This window comes from Hippoglossus hippoglossus, chromosome 23, assembly GCF_009819705.1.
Source record: "Hippoglossus hippoglossus isolate fHipHip1 chromosome 23, fHipHip1.pri, whole genome shotgun sequence".
Taxonomy (NCBI): Eukaryota; Metazoa; Chordata; class Actinopteri; order Pleuronectiformes; family Pleuronectidae; genus Hippoglossus; species Hippoglossus hippoglossus.
This window is the reverse complement of record NC_047173.1, coordinates 12237297-12255024: the sequence shown is the minus strand read 5'-3', so window position 1 is coordinate 12255024 and position 17728 is coordinate 12237297. Positions and strand designations below refer to the sequence as shown.

General features: G+C 41.8%; 1 protein-coding gene across 5 annotated transcripts in view; it reads right to left on the bottom strand.

The window, feature by feature from the left end:
* Positions 1-2612: 2612 nt before the first annotated feature.
* iqsec3a (IQ motif and Sec7 domain ArfGEF 3a) overlaps positions 2613-17728 on the bottom strand; it is an 87497-nt gene continuing 72381 nt past the window's right edge. For 2 of the 5 annotated variants that reach the window (XM_034577600.1, XM_034577605.1), the window contains 7 exons: positions 16560-16699; positions 13180-13305; positions 10802-10901; positions 10524-10682; positions 8746-8838; positions 8461-8504; positions 2613-4658 (listed from right to left, as the gene is read on the bottom strand). In XM_034577600.1, coding sequence (XP_034433491.1) covers positions 4095-4658; positions 8461-8504; positions 8746-8838; positions 10524-10682; positions 10802-10901; positions 13180-13305; positions 16560-16699 — 1226 coding nt within the window. In that variant the 3' untranslated portion in view covers positions 2613-4094. Of the gene's footprint in view, positions 4659-8369; positions 8505-8739; positions 8839-10523; positions 10683-10801; positions 10902-13179; positions 13306-16559; positions 16700-17728 lie in introns of those variants that run through there. The other 3 variants (XM_034577601.1, XM_034577603.1, XM_034577602.1) reach the window with 3 other exon arrangements.

Sequence of the window (17728 nt, the reverse complement as noted above, 5' to 3'; positions counted from 1 at the left end):
GCCACCGTGATAAATATAAATATCAAATTTTACCATTAAATATTTTTGAACCGTATTGTTATATTTGTTGTTTTTGGTGATCCATACATACAGAAATGAAAACAAAACCAGGAACTATACTATGAATGTGATTGAATGTTCTATAATCTCAAGTATTAGCATTTATGTAAAATCCAAATATTAGAGAGCTGTAAATATAATGGTGTCTCTACATGTAATGTTTTTTAATAAATTGAACATTAAAAAAAAAGTGTTTTTCATACAGTGAACGATGAGAAAGTGTATAAGTGGGAATATGTAAAATGATGTGTTTGTAAGATTTGCCCAGAAATTTCAGTTTCATGTCAATAAAGACAAATACACATAAACAATAGATTTCATTCTTCATCAGAGTCATGTAACAAGTTATTCAGATCAACAAAGTCACCGATAATAACTTATTTTTCTCTAAAATTACTTCCTAAAAGCCGTTTATTATGTTTATGCTCACTGCTTTGCATACGCCATAGACTACGAGAAGCTCGACAACATGACGCCTCCCTAAATGGAAAGCCAAAGCATCTTGTTCGCCCCCTGGTGGCTGGTTGCTGTGTAAATCATAAACCCCGGCTCCTGCATTTACCGGCAAAAAAATACTATTATATATATATTTACATGTTTAATTCAATGTGTGGTAGCTACTTCAGCTATAAATTTGAGAAAGTGATGGAATATGAGGCATAATAAAATATATCATTGTGTAACATGTCATTTTAAAAAACAACAACATTTTACAATATTGACTTAAGGCTCATTTATGCTTAACGTTAGATACGTTACACGGAAACAGACGGAGCCTTCTTTCCGTACTTTGCGTTTATTTCGTCCATATTTGAAAGCACACGGATACAGACGAAATGGAACAGTACCATGGAAAGTCACTGGGGGGCAGTGTAGTCAACTGTTCGTTGTCAGATACTCTCGACTCTGCACTGCCCTCCAGTGGATGTACTGCAAAGCAAAGGACTTATGGAAGTGTGCATGACAGATTATTTGAACGGGACGTATTTCTTTTTGTACGTAAAGTCGGCATAAATGAGCCCATTGCAGATTAAATCCAAGACCCAGAGCACATCGTTGAGGTGAGTAGACTTAAATCATCTTTAATAGCATGTTGATATACAGGTAGAGAAGGATTGAACTGAGGGAAGTGACCGATCATATCTGTTACACTCAGTTTCCACCTGTCCGTCCCTTCGAATGTCCACTTTTCTGTAATTGTCCTAACTAGTATGAGCAAAACACAGTGTTGCAGAGCCGGACTGTAAGATCCACATGTCACTCATGAAGCAGTGCACTGGTATGGCAGAGCCCTTTAGTCAGTTTCGTTATGAAAGTCCGTCACTACTTCACTTGGGAGTCACATCACTCTGCGCTCCAGAAATGCTACATTTGTTTCCTCTCAAAACACAAACCCATGGTTGTAAATGTGTCCCGCATGTATGTTTATTGCACACGCAGCACGTCTTGTCTCCCAAAATGCATCGACGGGAAAAACTGTGCAATCATACAAAGGGTAGAGAAGGAGAGGGCAACAGAAATGGCCATGTTTTGACAAAAGAGGAGTTATTTAGAGGCACAGAAAAACCTATTTTCTGCTTAAAGTCGTGTTCATTTTTTTTTTAAATCATAAAATTTCATATATTCTTTTCAAAATTGTCATATTTTGGCATCTTCATCTCTGACTAGTGTGCTCACAGCGAATCCATGCACAAAAAAAACAAGACTTTGGGGACTTTAAAGGTCAAAAGGCCTCAAAACAGATGTCATGCAGGAAATAAAAAGAATAATTTTATATCTTAAAGTTGATTCAAACAAATAAAGAAGCCATCGTCATCGATCAATGTAAGAAAGTCCATAATAGTCAAACTGTAACCTTTAAGTTTGTTTATAGCTAGTAAAAATATGAAAATTATCATAAAAGCTCTTCATTCGTTTTTTGAAAGCACTAATTCGTCTTATTTTGTTACGTAATAATAAGAAAAGCAATTACTGAGATGAAAAGAGGAGGGGTCGGATTTGTTTGTGGGGGAATTAGGATTCTGTTGACACACACACACACACACACACACACACACACACACACACACACACAGACACAGACACACACTCTAACCCCCCGTAACAACAGTCCTGTCACCGGGTGGAATCGTAAGTTGGAAAGGACAGAACGATGAGATAGAGACGTCCCTGCAGTGGCTCCGCGATTATAAATCAACAAGTGGGACAGATGGGGGTCAGATGGGAGCAGAGTTAACCGCACATCCATTCCGCAGCACCTGGCGGGGCTCAATGTTTAAAAGATGGCGCCGCCGCTGACCTATTTCAGAATGGGGGACGTGCGACGGGGGGGCAGTAGCATTTCGAAAGGGGCTAAAGGTACAACTCGCTTGTCCTTTCCCCCGAAGCCGCTCGCATGTGGTATTTACAATCCAAGCTTGGGTGGACACAGAACAGATCAGATAATGCATTCGTCTTTTTTTGTCCCATTCTTATTTAAAGCAGCAGCAATACCATTAATGCCAGCGTTTTGCAACAGAAGCCGCGTGTGTGTGTGTGTTTTGCCTTTTTGAAAATGCCAGTCTGAAAGGTTAGAAGGAGGAAAACAGTCACAGGGAGCTGAAAAACAAAACCTGGGAGTTGTACCGACACGGGGAGACGGTGTCTGGATGTCTCGCGGGAGGAGGGCTCAGTCCTGCAGTTAAACACACACAAAAGCGGAAATATGCCTCACACAATTGAAAATAAACACAGATCTTGACATTTAACGTTTTTTCGCAGCGGGGAACCTCTTCACGGGAAATTCAATGGCGATTTTCCTGAAAGAAAGTGAAGAAGCACAAAATTTTCCACAAACGCACAGATGAACGCACAGTGTGTTGTTACGTATAGTATAATATACACACGGGGGGTTTCGGAATCGCGGTGGTTTTTAGAAAAAGTCAGAGAGCAGTTTCGGTGTTTCAAAATATGAAAAAAAGAAAGAAAAAAATGAAGTTCTTCCTCCGTTAGATAAACGTGGCGAGAATTTCTCTGGGAAGCGTTTAACAACATTGAACGTGGACGGTAAAAGACAAACGACAGAAACACAGAACCATCCCGTGGTCGGACTTTTTGGTTTGGCGACAGTCTACGTGATTTGTTGCCCTTTGTTTCCCATCATCCTTCACTGTAGCGTGACAATCGAGCGGGAGTGTTTTCTGATGATAGAGAGCCGCGGCGCGACGGAGGAGCAGATGAGAAAACGCCGCTTATCGGAAACGACGTTGCCTCTTTTTTTTTTTTGCCTTTTTAATCCAGGGGTGCAGAGAAGAAGAAGAGGACAGAAGGCTCTTCATCGCATAAATAAATCAGAAAGAGTGAAAATGGGGAAATAGCTTCTTTTATTTTATTTTTTAAATATGAAATATCAGTTTTGTTATTCATGCTCCTTGAGGGAGAAGCGTGAAAAGGACTATTTTTTTCTCTTTTCTTCCAGCCCTATCGTTTAGTCAAGTGCAAAGAAGTGTTTAGTGGAGGCGTGTGTATTTTGGCACATGATTTATTTTAAGTTTAAGTGTCAGCTATGCACGCATGCGCACATACAGCACAGGAGGCATGAGCTGTGGGATGTTGAAAGCGAAAACAGAAGGTCCTCAGAGTGGGTCCGTCCCAGGAAGAGTTTGAGGGATTCACATTTTTCTGTTGTTTTTGTTGTTTGTGAACACTGGAGTTAAAAGGAATCCATCCAGAAACTGAATATCTGAGAGTTTTTCTTTTAAAACTGACAAAAACGTTATAGAAATTTGTTAAAACTACGTAATATTTCAAAATACATGTGGAATCAAGTAAAACTTTATATATGCACTTTATTTCCTTATCTCTTTTAAAACCTTGATTTTTCTTTTAGTTTATTTTTAAATATATGCATATAAGTGTGATTTCATTTTTTTCACTATAGCTCTTTCTTCAGTATGTATATATGTACATTATGTACTTTTAAATAGATAGAGAGCGGGTGAGGATTGATGGAAGTGTGCGTGTGTGTTTTGGGGAAGTAATGCTAGTTTATCTATTTACACCATGCTCTGAGAGTCACTTGGGGTCCGGTGTAGACTGAGTCGTGGGTCTGGGGGTATATACTGGTGCGGGTGGTTATAAGGCGGAGGTGGGGGAGGTAACGGGGGCTGGTGGCCGTCGCCGCCGTGGGAGCCGTCCGGGGAGCGGACCGGGGTGGACATGGCCGAGTGGCTGAGCTGGCGATGGCTGTGGTGGTGGTGATGGTAGTGGTGGTGAGTGGGCGTTTGGCTGAGGAAGGCCTCGACGCGTCCGTGCCCGCTGTGGTCGAGCATGATGACCTTGACGATCTGTTGACACTGGATGAGCGTCTCGGGCCGCAGGTCGGACATGCTGACGGCGGTCTGGTGTTGCTGCTGGAGGTGGAGGTGGTGGACGGGGGTGCTTGCTGCTGCCTGCAGCTGCGGGTGCTGAGGTGGAGGCGCCGGGCCCTGGATTAGCCCCTGGGGCGCCTGCTGGAAAAGTAGCTCCCCCCGGTGGTTAAGAAGGGCCACGCTCTCGGGACTCCGAGCCGAGCTGCTGCTGCTGAGCTGGTACGTCTGAAGCCTGTTGTGAATTGACACCTAGTTTAGAAAACAGCCAAGAGAACAGCATCAAATGTTATAAAACTGGTTCCTCCTCTACAATCCGTCAAGCCCTCTTTTTCTTTTTTTTTTGGGGGTGGGTGGGGGTGGTGAACGCACAGCACACACACACAGGGCATGCGTGGGGGCTCAGGTGTTGGGGGGTCAGTGGGGGTGCAAAGTTATCGTGACCACTGTACACTCCCCTCCCTCCACTCCCACATGAGGTGGGGACACCGGTGCGTGACAGGGGTCGGGGGGACAGTGGTGGGGAATGGGGGGGGGATACGAGTTTTGGTGCGAGGCAAAATTAGGGGGCCGGTGGTTCCAAAGGGGACACTGAGGGCCCCTGTGTCTCCCTTCCAAACCACTGTGTGGCGCTATGGTGACAGCAGACACAAGGAGGCTGGGGGGGGGTGGGGGGGGGGGGGTGGGGGTTGGGATAACCAGAACATAGACGGAGGTCATATGTAGAAGAGGGAGAAGTGGAAGAAGAGGAGGAGTGGAGGTGAGCAGACTGACAACCACAGACATCCACAGGCAACACATCAGAATGCAAACCTCCAGTTCAAACATTTATTACATCTCTTTATTTTCTCTTTCTCCTTATCTCAATGTTTCCTGTTATCTTATCTTTACCTTAAATCTTGCTTTAAAGCCTCATCTACATTCTCAAAAGTGAAATGCATATAGAGTGTAGTGGACAGAAATTAGATGAACTTTGTGTAAACTTGTGAACCCGTCATTCTCACGTTTGCAGCCACGTTTGACCAAAATCCTCCAAAATAAGCTTAAAAATTATATTACATCCTCTTGTCTTCATTGCGTTTCAAGAGAAAACACATAAGAAACATGGCTATGTGGAAAATATAAGGTATTTTTGTCAACTAGCTCATTTGTTAGCCGCTATACAAATTTTGTGAGTTCCATTTGCACGTGGCTTCTCAGACTGATGAGTTTTATTTGACCACTTCATCTTCTGTACAGTGAGTGTGTCAATAAGAAAACTGTTGCCCACTAAAACTTTTCCAAATGGAGACTGTGTGAAAAAGGTCACCGGTAATTCTCCTGCCTTATAATTAAACGTGATGTATCTGCAGCAGTTTGTCTCTCGTTCTCTTCCAGCCGGTGTGATGCTTGTGTGAAAGGACTCCATTAACATTTGCTCCCATTCAATCTGCCAGCCATTATTTCTCCTTGACAACTTTGGCACAAAAGCTCAGATACGGTATCACTGAGCTCTGAAGCACTTAAGAGGGAGACAGACTTTCTGTCTGCTGCCTTTCGAAACTTTGATTTCTAAATCGAGAGAATAACTTTGTTCCACAGCTGAACAGAAGAGTTTCAGTTTAAGAGTAGTTTGTCAGTTATCGGTTATTTGGCTCCTGAAATTCAGCAGAAAATTAGCCTGATTCGGTTTAATTTGAATGAGGCAAATTCTAGGATCCTATAAAATAGAATTGTCTAAGAATGCCATGGTAATCAATAAGCAGATCATTAGCTCTGGATCAGTTCAGTTACTTTAGACTACACAAGCACAAGTAGTGTCCTTAATAACAATTAACCATTAATTTCCTTGTTCCTAACAATCATTTTAGAAAATGTCAATGAATATCAAAAACAATGTCCATCATATTTCACTTGAGCTCAGAGATCTCTGAATATGAGATATGATTCCAGAGGTTCTGGACTATTGATAGTTTTAAAAAAAACAAGCAGAGATGGTAAATTAGAAATTTTGATATTTGACAAAGTTTGCTATTCCCTGAAACTTGTAAATGAGAATATAAATTGAATATTATATTGCAACTCACATGAACATCATTATAAATATAATGTCCCATTCAGCATAAGGTCAATAGCTGCAAAATTGGTGTCCATAGAAACACAGTCACTGTCAATAAAAGCTTTCAGACTATGAATCTGACTGTAACACCACATCCTGAACACTTCGTAACAGCTTCAGAAACGTCCCTGTACTCATGTCCCCGGTAGGAGCAGGATTTCTCTGAGTGACCTTCCTGGTCTCAAAGATAAATGTTTTTTCAGCAGCCACTGACATTTACTGGTGAAGACTAACCTGAGGTGCAAACATAAGGGAGCGGGGGAGACCTTAAGTCAGCCTCATATTAGAGAGGGATAAACATAACATTTCTGCATAACATTAGACTGAAGCTTTACTGCAGGTAATAAGAAATAACGTTTTTATTTTATTCTTGCTTTAATGGCTTTTCTCTCTCGCCCTTGTGTTTATTTTGCATTAACATCCATAAAACCTCAGATATTATTGCACAATATAAATGGCTATCAAGCTCTTTCAAATTAAAGTGGATCATTGCGTCCAATGATCAGCATCCGAAGCCTGCTGCAGAAGAGTATGCATCAAATATTCAAACGCGCAATAAAAAGATCATTTTATTTTTATGTCTTTAAATGTCTCTTGTGCAGCAACACAGGCGTGTTTTCCTCTGCAGTAATTATTGCTATACGGGCATTTATGCTTGTGAAAATCAAATGGTCGTGAAAGCTTTCAGTTTGAAGTGTGTGTGTAATCACTTCCTCCCTAACAAGCTCCTGAGTGAGGATTTACATCCTTTATATCAATAAGCTGTGTGGAATTAAAAAATCCACTTCATGTCAAACGGACCCTGCGCATATTTGGATTTTCACTATTGATTCCACTGCTGCACATGAGGCCTAACTGGATGGTAATTGCAAAGCCCCATGGGTAGTGTAGTTCAGCTTGTTCTCTCGCTCGCACAAAATGTTCGCACGGGAAGTCCCCCCCCCCCCCCGACCCACCGGAGGTCCAGTGAGGTGAAGACACTCGGTCAAACAAGCATTACATTTAACCGCCTGCATGTTGCTGTGTTAATTAAGGTCTTGAATTTGGATGTGCACACACACACACACGCACACACACACAGTATATGCATTCCACTTGTGTCCTCAGCTACTTTTAGCGACGGCTGCAGTCCCTGCAGGAGTCACAATTTCTGCCTGAGCCTGTGAAGCTAATTACAACCTGTTCCTTTTTGAGCGTGCGCGTAATATTTAAGCCTCTGCGTCTGTTGCAGTTTCAAAGAGCAGGAACCTGTTCTGTTTTTATTCATTTCCCCAAACATTTTAGGGGTATTTTTTTTCCCTTTTCCCTCTTTATCCAAGAGTGTGGTCTTTTTCGCTTGATAGCAAGACTTTCAGGTTCGGATTTTGTGACCCTCTCGCTCAAAACCCTGCGCTCACACTCAAATATACCTTAGTTGTGCTTAGATTTGATCTGATCCAGCTTCAGCTCTTCTCCAAGGACTGTAATTTTTATATCATATATATTATATTTCTAATTCCCACCTGTATTTTGTTAGAACGGTACAAACAGCAAAGGCAACCAAAAAGAGGGCGGGGGGCAATTTCATGCATCATAATTATACCTCACATTCTATTGGTCGGGGAATTATGACGGACTTGTTGCACAAATCTGAGGGCAGACTTCTCACACATGCATATTGGCAGAAGAGCTGAAACTGGAGCAGAGCAGGCAGAGTATATTTGAGTGCAAGCGGGGCGTTTTGAGCGAAAGCCTTTGAAAATCTGAAATCAATAAGTCGTAAGATCACTGAGTTCAAGACCACCCTCTTGACTAAAGATAGTTTTTTAAAAAAAAAACACAAACACATTTAAACCCATTTAGTGCAGTCCTGGGGATCTCTATCTCCTCCTACGTTTCGTCATGACAAGCTGCACTGACTCCTACGGCTCTGACTTACCTGTCGTTCGGGACACAGCCCTATCACTAGGTACTTACCTCCACTGCATTGTGTCCGCTTCTGTCCTCTACCTCCTGGTTTCCTGAAGGCAGGGAATATAAAAGAGAAAGTGGGGGCAATATGTCCGTGTTAAACCGTCATTTCCTCTTTTACTGCGTCTTAAAAATAACCCTTTTTTTTTATGAATTGAAAACAGTTTAAATATAGGCACCAATTTAAAATGTTTGTTCTCAACAGCAGGCACATTAATGCGAGCGGGAACAAGGCCTCGGTGGTGGGTTTTGAAATTAGGGAAGCGACAGTGCAAACACACTCACACACACCTGATGTGGAGCCCGGTTTGCCACGCAGCTCGAGCTGTGTGCCGTTGTTCTTTACCGAGTGCGTCTTGGCCCCCTGCTGCTTCTCCAGCTCCCCTGCGGAGAGGAGCAAACAGGAAGGATCCAGAATAATCACCGTGACAGCGAGCAGAGGGGGTTGATGGGATGATGGTGATGGGAAGGTGTGACAACATTAACAGGAATATCTTGTGTCTTTAAAAAATGTGCGTACACACACACACTTTCTGGTGCCTTCCTCTCCAACTCTCTCCTCGAAGCTCAGAACCTCCCTAATTAAACTTCACACTTGATGGTAATTGCCTGTCATTTCCAATCATAATGACTAAATGTTGTTTGTGTACTAATTTTGACACTTAACCTCAAAACTGCCGGGTGAAATTCGTCAATTCAACATAAACAGTATGAAGAATATATTTTCAATAAAGTTGTTAATAAATAAAACTCATACGTTAAATAGAAAAACTCTTGAACTCTTAAAATATATCATCTTCACAACAGCTGAGACGGGATCAGAAACGCTCTGAGAGGCTGGAAGTGCAAACACAAGTGAGCGTGCTTCAGGCCTGTTTACTACAATAAAAAAGTCCTGGGAGGCGAAAGGAAGTTGTGCCGTTTCTGTTCCATATTAAGTCTCGAGCGTGAGATGTTTTCGTCTGTGTCCCAACATGCATTCTTGTTCATGTGCGTGCATCGGTTCGCGTGTGTGTTTTTTTGTAGCTCGTCTCGTTACTCGACTCCTGAGAGAGAAATAACTTCCATCTGTCAACCCCTGCCCGTCTCCGTATGTTGTTGACTGCTCTCCCCCCGGCTGCGGACCCTCCCTCTCCACGAAAGGCTAATGCAGTTGCGTCAAATCCCAGCAGGGCTGCTCTCTTTGATGCCCACTGGCAGGATCCAGACTGTGGAAGCTCAGGGTTTCTCCATGTGTGTGAGTGTGTCTTAAGTATGTGCCTTTCTTATTGTCTGGAGGATTTTCAGATGCACACCAAAAAACTAACTCTATTCACCTCCCTTCTGGAATCTGTTTGAGCTGCAGATGGAGAAATGCAAAAGTCTGACCCCAAACAAACACAACACAAAGAGGATGCTGACGATAGGACGACTGACTCTTGTCTTAACTGAAAGATATATTCATTTCCACACGGAGTATCTAAGAACTGTAGTCTACTACTTCCCAAGGTATGTACCGAGATGTCTCACAAAAGTGGCAACACAACTGCAAAAGCCACACAGTGGAAACACAACCACAACTGAAGTGAACGACTTGTTGCTGTCAAGTGAGCCTTCGTTTGTGAAAACCCGGTCAATCCAGCAGCCGTTCTTTAAATTTGATGCTTGTCTATTTGAGGTGTTTTACGGTACAGGTCCATTGGAACACCCAAACAAAGAAGGCATCTGTACCGTAACACCTCAAATAGACAAGCATCACTTTTAGTAGCTTTGTTTTGCATTTGTGTTTATTGCTTGTTCAGCTTGTGTGAGATGTTGAAATAGGTGCAAGCATTTCACTTGGTGGACAAACGACAACATGTACAAGTACACATGTATTCAACCACAGGAAGGAAAAAAAACAATAATAATATTAATATTTGAAGTTTTATTACTAATTGAATAATTATTTTCACTTTTTAGGTCAGATGCATCGGTATTGGAGCATTTTCCAGCATCATAAAAATCTGTGTCAGAATAGTCCTGCGTGTTATAGAGTTTTTCATTGTATTATAAAGGTGAAAATATAAAATGTCAGGGCTCGCACTCACATTCAATACGTATCTGCTCCATCTCCGACACCTCCGAGATTGATTCCTTCAGGTCCTCGATGAATTTGAGCAGCTCCTCTGCACTTTGGGCGCAGAAGTTAAGAACCTGCTTCTTGTCCGATCCGAAGGGCGAGAGGATGGTGATGCCGTGAGGGTAGTCTGAGGTCAACAGAGACAGAAGTATAAGCTCTGAAAGTTTGATCCTTTATATTCAGACCAAAGGTTGGGGTGTTAACTTGGGAGTGTGATATGGTTTTCTTCATGTCACTGTGACTTACACTCGTTTTCAAACAGGTGGAACTGCATGCCCAGCAGGCCCATGGCTTTGCAGAACGTGTAGGCTGCAGGACTCTTCTTCTTTGGACAAAGCTTCAAGATCTGCACACAACGAGAAAATAATGAAAGGTATATTGAGTTATTAAGTAAGTTAAGTTTATGTAAAAGTTAAAAACAGAGTTGTAAAACATTACAGAATCCATTAAAGTGCATAAGAGACAGACCAAGTTCACATGAATTACCTGAAAGCCTGTTTAAACAGCATTATCAGCTTTTTATATGATTCCACAGAATCAGCAAATCTTAGAGGTGTAGGTGGAGTATTTAAAAAATATATAAAGTAGATTTAAGTTACTGGATACGTCATGATTCCATGGCAGAGTATTAGTGTCACTTAAAGAGGAACATTTTTTGAGTTTTCAAGAATTAAGTCATTATATTCACAAGTATAAAGTTGCAATTTAATCAGAAGCTGATTCTTGAAATCTCAGAATAACCATTTTTTTAAAACTTCCTGTTGTATGGACTTTTATTTTGTCATAAAACTTTTGAGTTGCACAAATTTTGGACTTTTAATCTCCTTGTGTTTGAACTTTTTTTTTTTTTATATATATTTGGAGTTTTAGATTTATATCGTTGTTTGCACTTTGAGTTCATTACTTCCTGTTTTACTCTGAAGCTTCATTCCCTGTGTGTCTCTCTGACTTTACTTCCTGTGTTTTTCTGGTTTCCCTCCTTCCTGATTGTCTGCTCCAGCTCCAATGAGTCTCACCTGAGTTTCATTACCTCTGCCTCATTCTGTGTAAACAGTCTGAATCCCAAGTGAGAGTGAGATGAGATGACACGTTGCTCTATTCTAGTTTGGGACTTTTCATTTTATGTTCTTTACTTTCTTCATGACTGTGTTTGAGGGACAGACTGATCTCACGTTCCGGCCTCATGTCTTAAAGAGTGGACAAAAGGTAATGTTCAGATATTTAATTTACTTTAATTTGAATGTATGGCATCATAATGCTAAAACTTCTGTTTCTAGATGAATTAGCATGTGTGTTCCCTGATATATTCTTTTTGTGAGTAAGAGAAAAGAGAAAGAGGTGAATAGTGCACGTTGTAATTTAGTGACAAAGGTTCTTTCCCTGGAATTTGTTCTTGTTTTTGCTCCCTGCGTTGCTGGTTTGTTTCCTTTTGCTTCCTGTAGTTTGAGTCTGGACTCCTAGTTTGCTTGTTTGAGTAAAATTACACTTCTTGCTTTTGATTCTGCCAGAAACACTTAATGTGACAATGAGAGCAGCAGGAGCAGTAACAACCCTGAATGACAATAAATGATTTCTGTCGCTTTTTTTCAACACAATATCTGGGATTATCCCTGAGATCTACAGATCACAGAACCGCCTCAAAGGAAGCTCGGCGAGAACAACTAATTTAAAACGCATTTAAAAAAGCAAATTGAGTCAATATTGATGTACACTGCGATTTTCAAAGTGTCCTGGTTCTGCTGCTGTAATTTGTATGGAAAACCTCTTCGAGCTTCTATCAGGATGGATTAGAGATGTTGCGGAGCTTTTTCATTCAATGACCTTCCCAGATATAGAGAGAGAGGAGGCGAATCTATTTCGCAGCACCACTGGGGAACATAATTTACCAAGCAAGGTGTATTAAACCAATACATCACATCGACACTTTAAATACTCCTTGACGTGTTTAAGCTGCAAGAACGGGGGCCAAATTTTTGGAAAAAGTCCCCATCGTTTAAACTCCCTAGTAAAAAAAGTCTTTCAAAGACAATTTCTCCCTCGCTGTCCGAACTGTCGGGATTAAAAGTACACATCGTTAACTTTTCCGTCTGAATGAAGAGAATTCCCCTGTGATGGTGGGAGATAACTTTGTTTTCACCTCCTACCTGAAAATCAGCCTCTTCCTGCAGCTACTTATTGCATATCATATAAAAGCAAAGGGGGGGAGGCCATATTGCTTTTTCTTTCGCTGGCGTGAAATCAACATATTTGACGTAAATGCCAAACAAGGACATATATACTGCAGTGGATCTTACACCCTAAAGGACTCTGTAGGGGACAGATCTTTTCTCATGAGCTCGCTACAACTCTGCATTTGCATCTGTTATTAAAAGCCATGGCTGGATGGGCCTGAGTTGTGAAACGACATAGGAGAAGAGAGGGGGCCTCGAGAAATGGCTCACAGTCAAAGTAAGTGATGGTGCGTTGAAGCTGTCACAACAAAATAAGCAGCTTTTCAGCTTGAGCATGTGCAGCAGCAGCAGCAACAACATTTGAGGGCTGGTTTTAAAAGAAACACACGTGAAAACCACAACAGTAAATATGAATCATTTCAAAGGAGGTCTGTGTCTTTTTGATTTACTCACCACAATTAGATCGTTGAAGAGGAAGACTTCTCTCTGGTGCGCCGCCTGCTTCTGGGCCTTGTTGACATCTGTCACCTCGAAAAGTCGACTGCAGCACACCAATCTTCTGTGAGGGACAGAGAGAACCTGCAGAGAGAGACACACACACGCACACACACAGGTAAGTCTTCACTCACTCCGATTAAATGACTTGGAGGCTTAGAAAAGAAAAATCAATCAATGCCAGATGAAGACTGGAGGAGACTTTACCACCGGAGCTACACTTTAAATACGATGGACTCTGGCAACAGTACTAAAATACACATTAATTACTGTGGTTAAGGGCTGAAGTATTATTTAAAAAAAAACAATTAAACTCAACAGGCTGAAACAAACTAGTGACATAAACTGGAATCAACAGATCTTAAAACAGATCTTAAAATGTTAATCAGTGATAGATAAGAGTAAGTGTTAGTGCTCTCTCTATATCTTACAGGTATTTATTGTCTTTCCCAATATAATACAGATATTTGAGGTTTCTTTTTACATTTTAGAACATGTAAAATTTACCTAATCATTTCTTTTGGTCATATCAGACATGTATGTGTGACACCGTGTCAATTCGGCAATATACTCTTGAACTTGCTGGGTCTGACTATGGATAAAATGTAAGGATGGATAATTATAATAATAATAATTAAGTGTTTTGGATAGATGGTAAATAGTGTGTGAAGGATAGCAATATATTTCCTTTGCGTTTCGTCTCATGTCGTCATCCTCTGTACAAAGCGTTCCCCGTCAGTATTTGATCAGAATAAGTGTTTTGTACTTGTACATTGAATGATTATGCCTTCCTCCAGTTGTGTCCCTTGAAGCCTCAAGCTTCTCTTTCTGGACTTAAGTGCTTTTCCAAGTTTAAGCAGATTACAGGGTGGGGGGGGGAGAAGATGGCTCATGCCTTCAGAGACTGATCTAATCATGTTCTTGTCTCGTCCGGCTTTCTGACTTCGATTGCTGCAGAAATCCCAACACCAGCTGAAAGGCAGCCGTTAGATTCAAATACACACGATCTGCGTTCAGTCTTCACTACTTTCTGATTTTTGTTTCATTCCCCCCCCCCCCCCCCCCCCCCCCCCCCCGTGTGCTATTTGCAATGCAGCGAATGCACACAGCCTCTTTCTCTCCTGCTCTGCCATCACTCATCACTGCAGGGTTTACAGCCTGCAGCAGCCAGTCAGCCTGCTTTCTCATTACACTAATGTCAGAAACATGTAAAGACGTCATTAGCCTGAAATGCCTCCCACTCACGCTGGCAAAAAAAACAACAGTCCTTTTACTGACAGGATTAAGAAACAGTTTGACAGGAGAGTTTTCCAACGTGTTTCGTTAACTAAACTGCCACAGCTTCAAATTCAAGAAGGGTTGTTGCGTGGCTTTCATCACAACATCAAATATTTACGTCAAACCAAACTCCTATTATGGAGAAACCCATTAAGCCAAAATTATCCTGTGTGCAACTCCCGTGTAGCATAATATGTTTATAATCTACAATGCAGGGACTCGCACACCTTCAGGGATGGATTTTATTTTATGAGCAGCAATAATCACTTCCTGTCACAACAATCCATCATTGTTAACTGTATGACAGCTCTCTTTGTCATCCTAGGACTACTCATCTATCACTGAGAGAGACACTTGAAGGTAGACGGCTGTGTTTCCACCAAAGTTCCTCGATATCGAGGATGTACAGGAAGCGGCGCGTGACAAACCGTTAAACGAGATGTAGAGTTATGCAATGTCATCGCTCTGACGTTGAGCGGGTTTGTGTGTGTGTGTGTGTGTGTGTGTGTAGAAAACAGCTAAGTTCTGGAAAATAACGAGATTACATTAGTTAGCTGTTATTATTCTCCAAAATCTCTTCAGTACACATCTTAATCAACGTCTCAGCTCACACAGGAAATGAAAGTGTCATGAAGGACGACAGTGGGACCAAACTCAACCCTTGTCAACTATGTGTACTTTGAGAAAACTTGAATAGTCTAGTATCAGAGGTCACTAATGGTCGGACCGGATGTCCTTAGAGGTTTTGAAGAAATCTTTAAATCCGGCTCTTATATGTGGATACAATATATATGTCGATGTGAGATGAGAGAAAGAAACTTGGCAACTTTTATCTATATTTCATTAAGGATTGGAACGCCTTACACTGATAAGATTCAATCAGAATTCCCCCGAACTGTTTAAGTATTAAAAAAAAAAAGCCTTTCAGTGTTATGAGGGGGCACGGAGAACACATTCCCCCATGATTCAGAGTAATCAGTCAATTATCAAGCTGTCCACTTCTGCCCGTGTGTCTGTCTCAAGCTTTCAGACCTGCAACGAACTCCGCACATTGTCCTGAAATCCTCCGGAAGGGGCTCGTCCGAGTCAGCTGCTCTTTGAACAGTTAAAGGGGAGTCTTAATGACGCCAGTGGTTAACGATGTATCTTGCAGGAGTAATGACCTGAGGTAATGATCGCGCTGCTGATGAGACATTTAATGGCTAATAAATGTGCTCCGTCAAGGCTACTAAGGCTAGGTGGTAGTGACTAGGCCTTGAATAATGAGTGAGTCACTCGGCACTAAGGTGTGTGTGTGTGTGTGTGTGTGTGAAGTCAAAGTGGTCAACTCTGCCTATTTATTAAACAAAACTCATTAAAAACAGGAAGTGTGATCAGTGTGTGTCTCCTGTGTTGTAATAAAAACTTTGTTGTATGATTACGGAACAATGGGTCACTAGAGGTATTACAACTGCTGTTTAGAAGCTGTGGCTCATCGATATGAAACAACTGGGCAAAGGCTGTAGAGAGTCTGATGAAGGAAATGGTAACTGTACCATTGACTTGGTCAGGGATGAGTCAGTTTTAGATAAAACATTATCAAGGTTTGTGTTTACACTCATTTTTGTTCCATCTTCAGGACATTAACAATCATAAACACTGACTTGTGTGTGTGTGTGTACTGTTATTCCCTCTGTCTCCTGTATATTTATGAGAATATGTGGAGTCGTCCCTGCTTCTTCAAAAGGCTAATTGGGGGTTTAGACCTGGTTTCACTGCAGGGTTAAAGCTGCTCTAATCCACATTTGTAATATTAACAGAGGATTAAATTATTATGTGAAACCTGAAAGGGATCCGTCATAGTGACAAAACCAATAGAAACAAACAGTTCCCTCAGGAGGAAGCAAATCTCAGCCTCACTCTCATCAGGCAGCTGTAAACACAACTTTAAATGAATGACAGAGTTGCGTTAACAACTGGTTGTGCTTCCCTCAATGGTCAAAGACGTCCAGTTAAACAGGTTAAAGGGTTAGGGGTTATTGTTAAGTTAGCTGCCGTGAAGGGCTAAGGCGTGCGCTTACCGTCTTCATGCCCACAATAGACTGCTCAACCTTGGAGACGTAGGTGACGTGGTCTTCGTTGGAGCGTAACTCCCTCAGCTGTATTCTCTCGTAGATTCCCACCACCATGTCTCTGGGGATATCCGCTCCATCATCCACACCTGAGATGAGAAAATAGTCTAATTACACACCAGTGTACACACGTCACAGGGAGGCTGCTTTTCATTTTTCCCCGACAGTCTCGTTCCTCTGGCAGAGTGTCTTTTAAATTTTCTGCCATTCACTGTTGCCATTCAGTAACGACAGAGGGAAATGTGAGAGGAGGACATTTCCCGGTTATGTCCGCACAGCTGTACGCCATGTGGTGTGGTACATTGAGTTTTCAATGGGGCAGGGTGTGTTTGGAGAAAATAGCGAGGCTCCCTGGGAAACTGCGGAGACACAGGTGCAAATTATGTATGCAGGGGCTGTGAATGTAAGAAAATGGCCTTACATAATTGTTCATTACATATGATAGCAGTGTGATATGGGTTTACCATGTGAGTATTATATAACCATGAGATCATATTGTGGGCGGCTGTGGCTCAGGAGGTAGAGCGGGTTGTCCACTAACCAATCGGTCGGTGGTTCAATCCCCATCTCCCCCATTCCAACTGCCGAAGTGTCCTCGGCAAGATACTGTACCTCTGACTGCTTTGCCGGGGACTGTTGGGCCTTATGCACCCATAGGTGCCATTTTATTTGTGTCACTCCTCCCATTTTCCCCTTCGCCAAGGAGTTTTCATTCTGTTTGTTTGTCTATTGGTTGATTTGTTGGCAGGATTATGCAAAAACTATTAACTCGGTGGAGGACGTGGCCAGGACCTATAAAGAACCTGTTAAATTGATTTCTTTATGACAAATAAATCATTTAGGTTATCAGAGCACTTCCATCTTTCTTTTATATTTCAACTATAAGAACTAGACAATCACTGTTTGGGCTTGGCGGAGGTATACACTCGATTGAGCGCTATTCATCACTGCAGAATCTTGTTTTACCCAAATTTCCCATTTAGATATGCTTCTCCTTTTTAAAAGGGAGGTGAACTCCTTGTGCAACACTGACACATCCTCCCAGATAGAAATAAAGAAATCATAAATAACACAATACAGATGCCATTTTTCAGTGGGCTGGCGCACCAGATTAATTT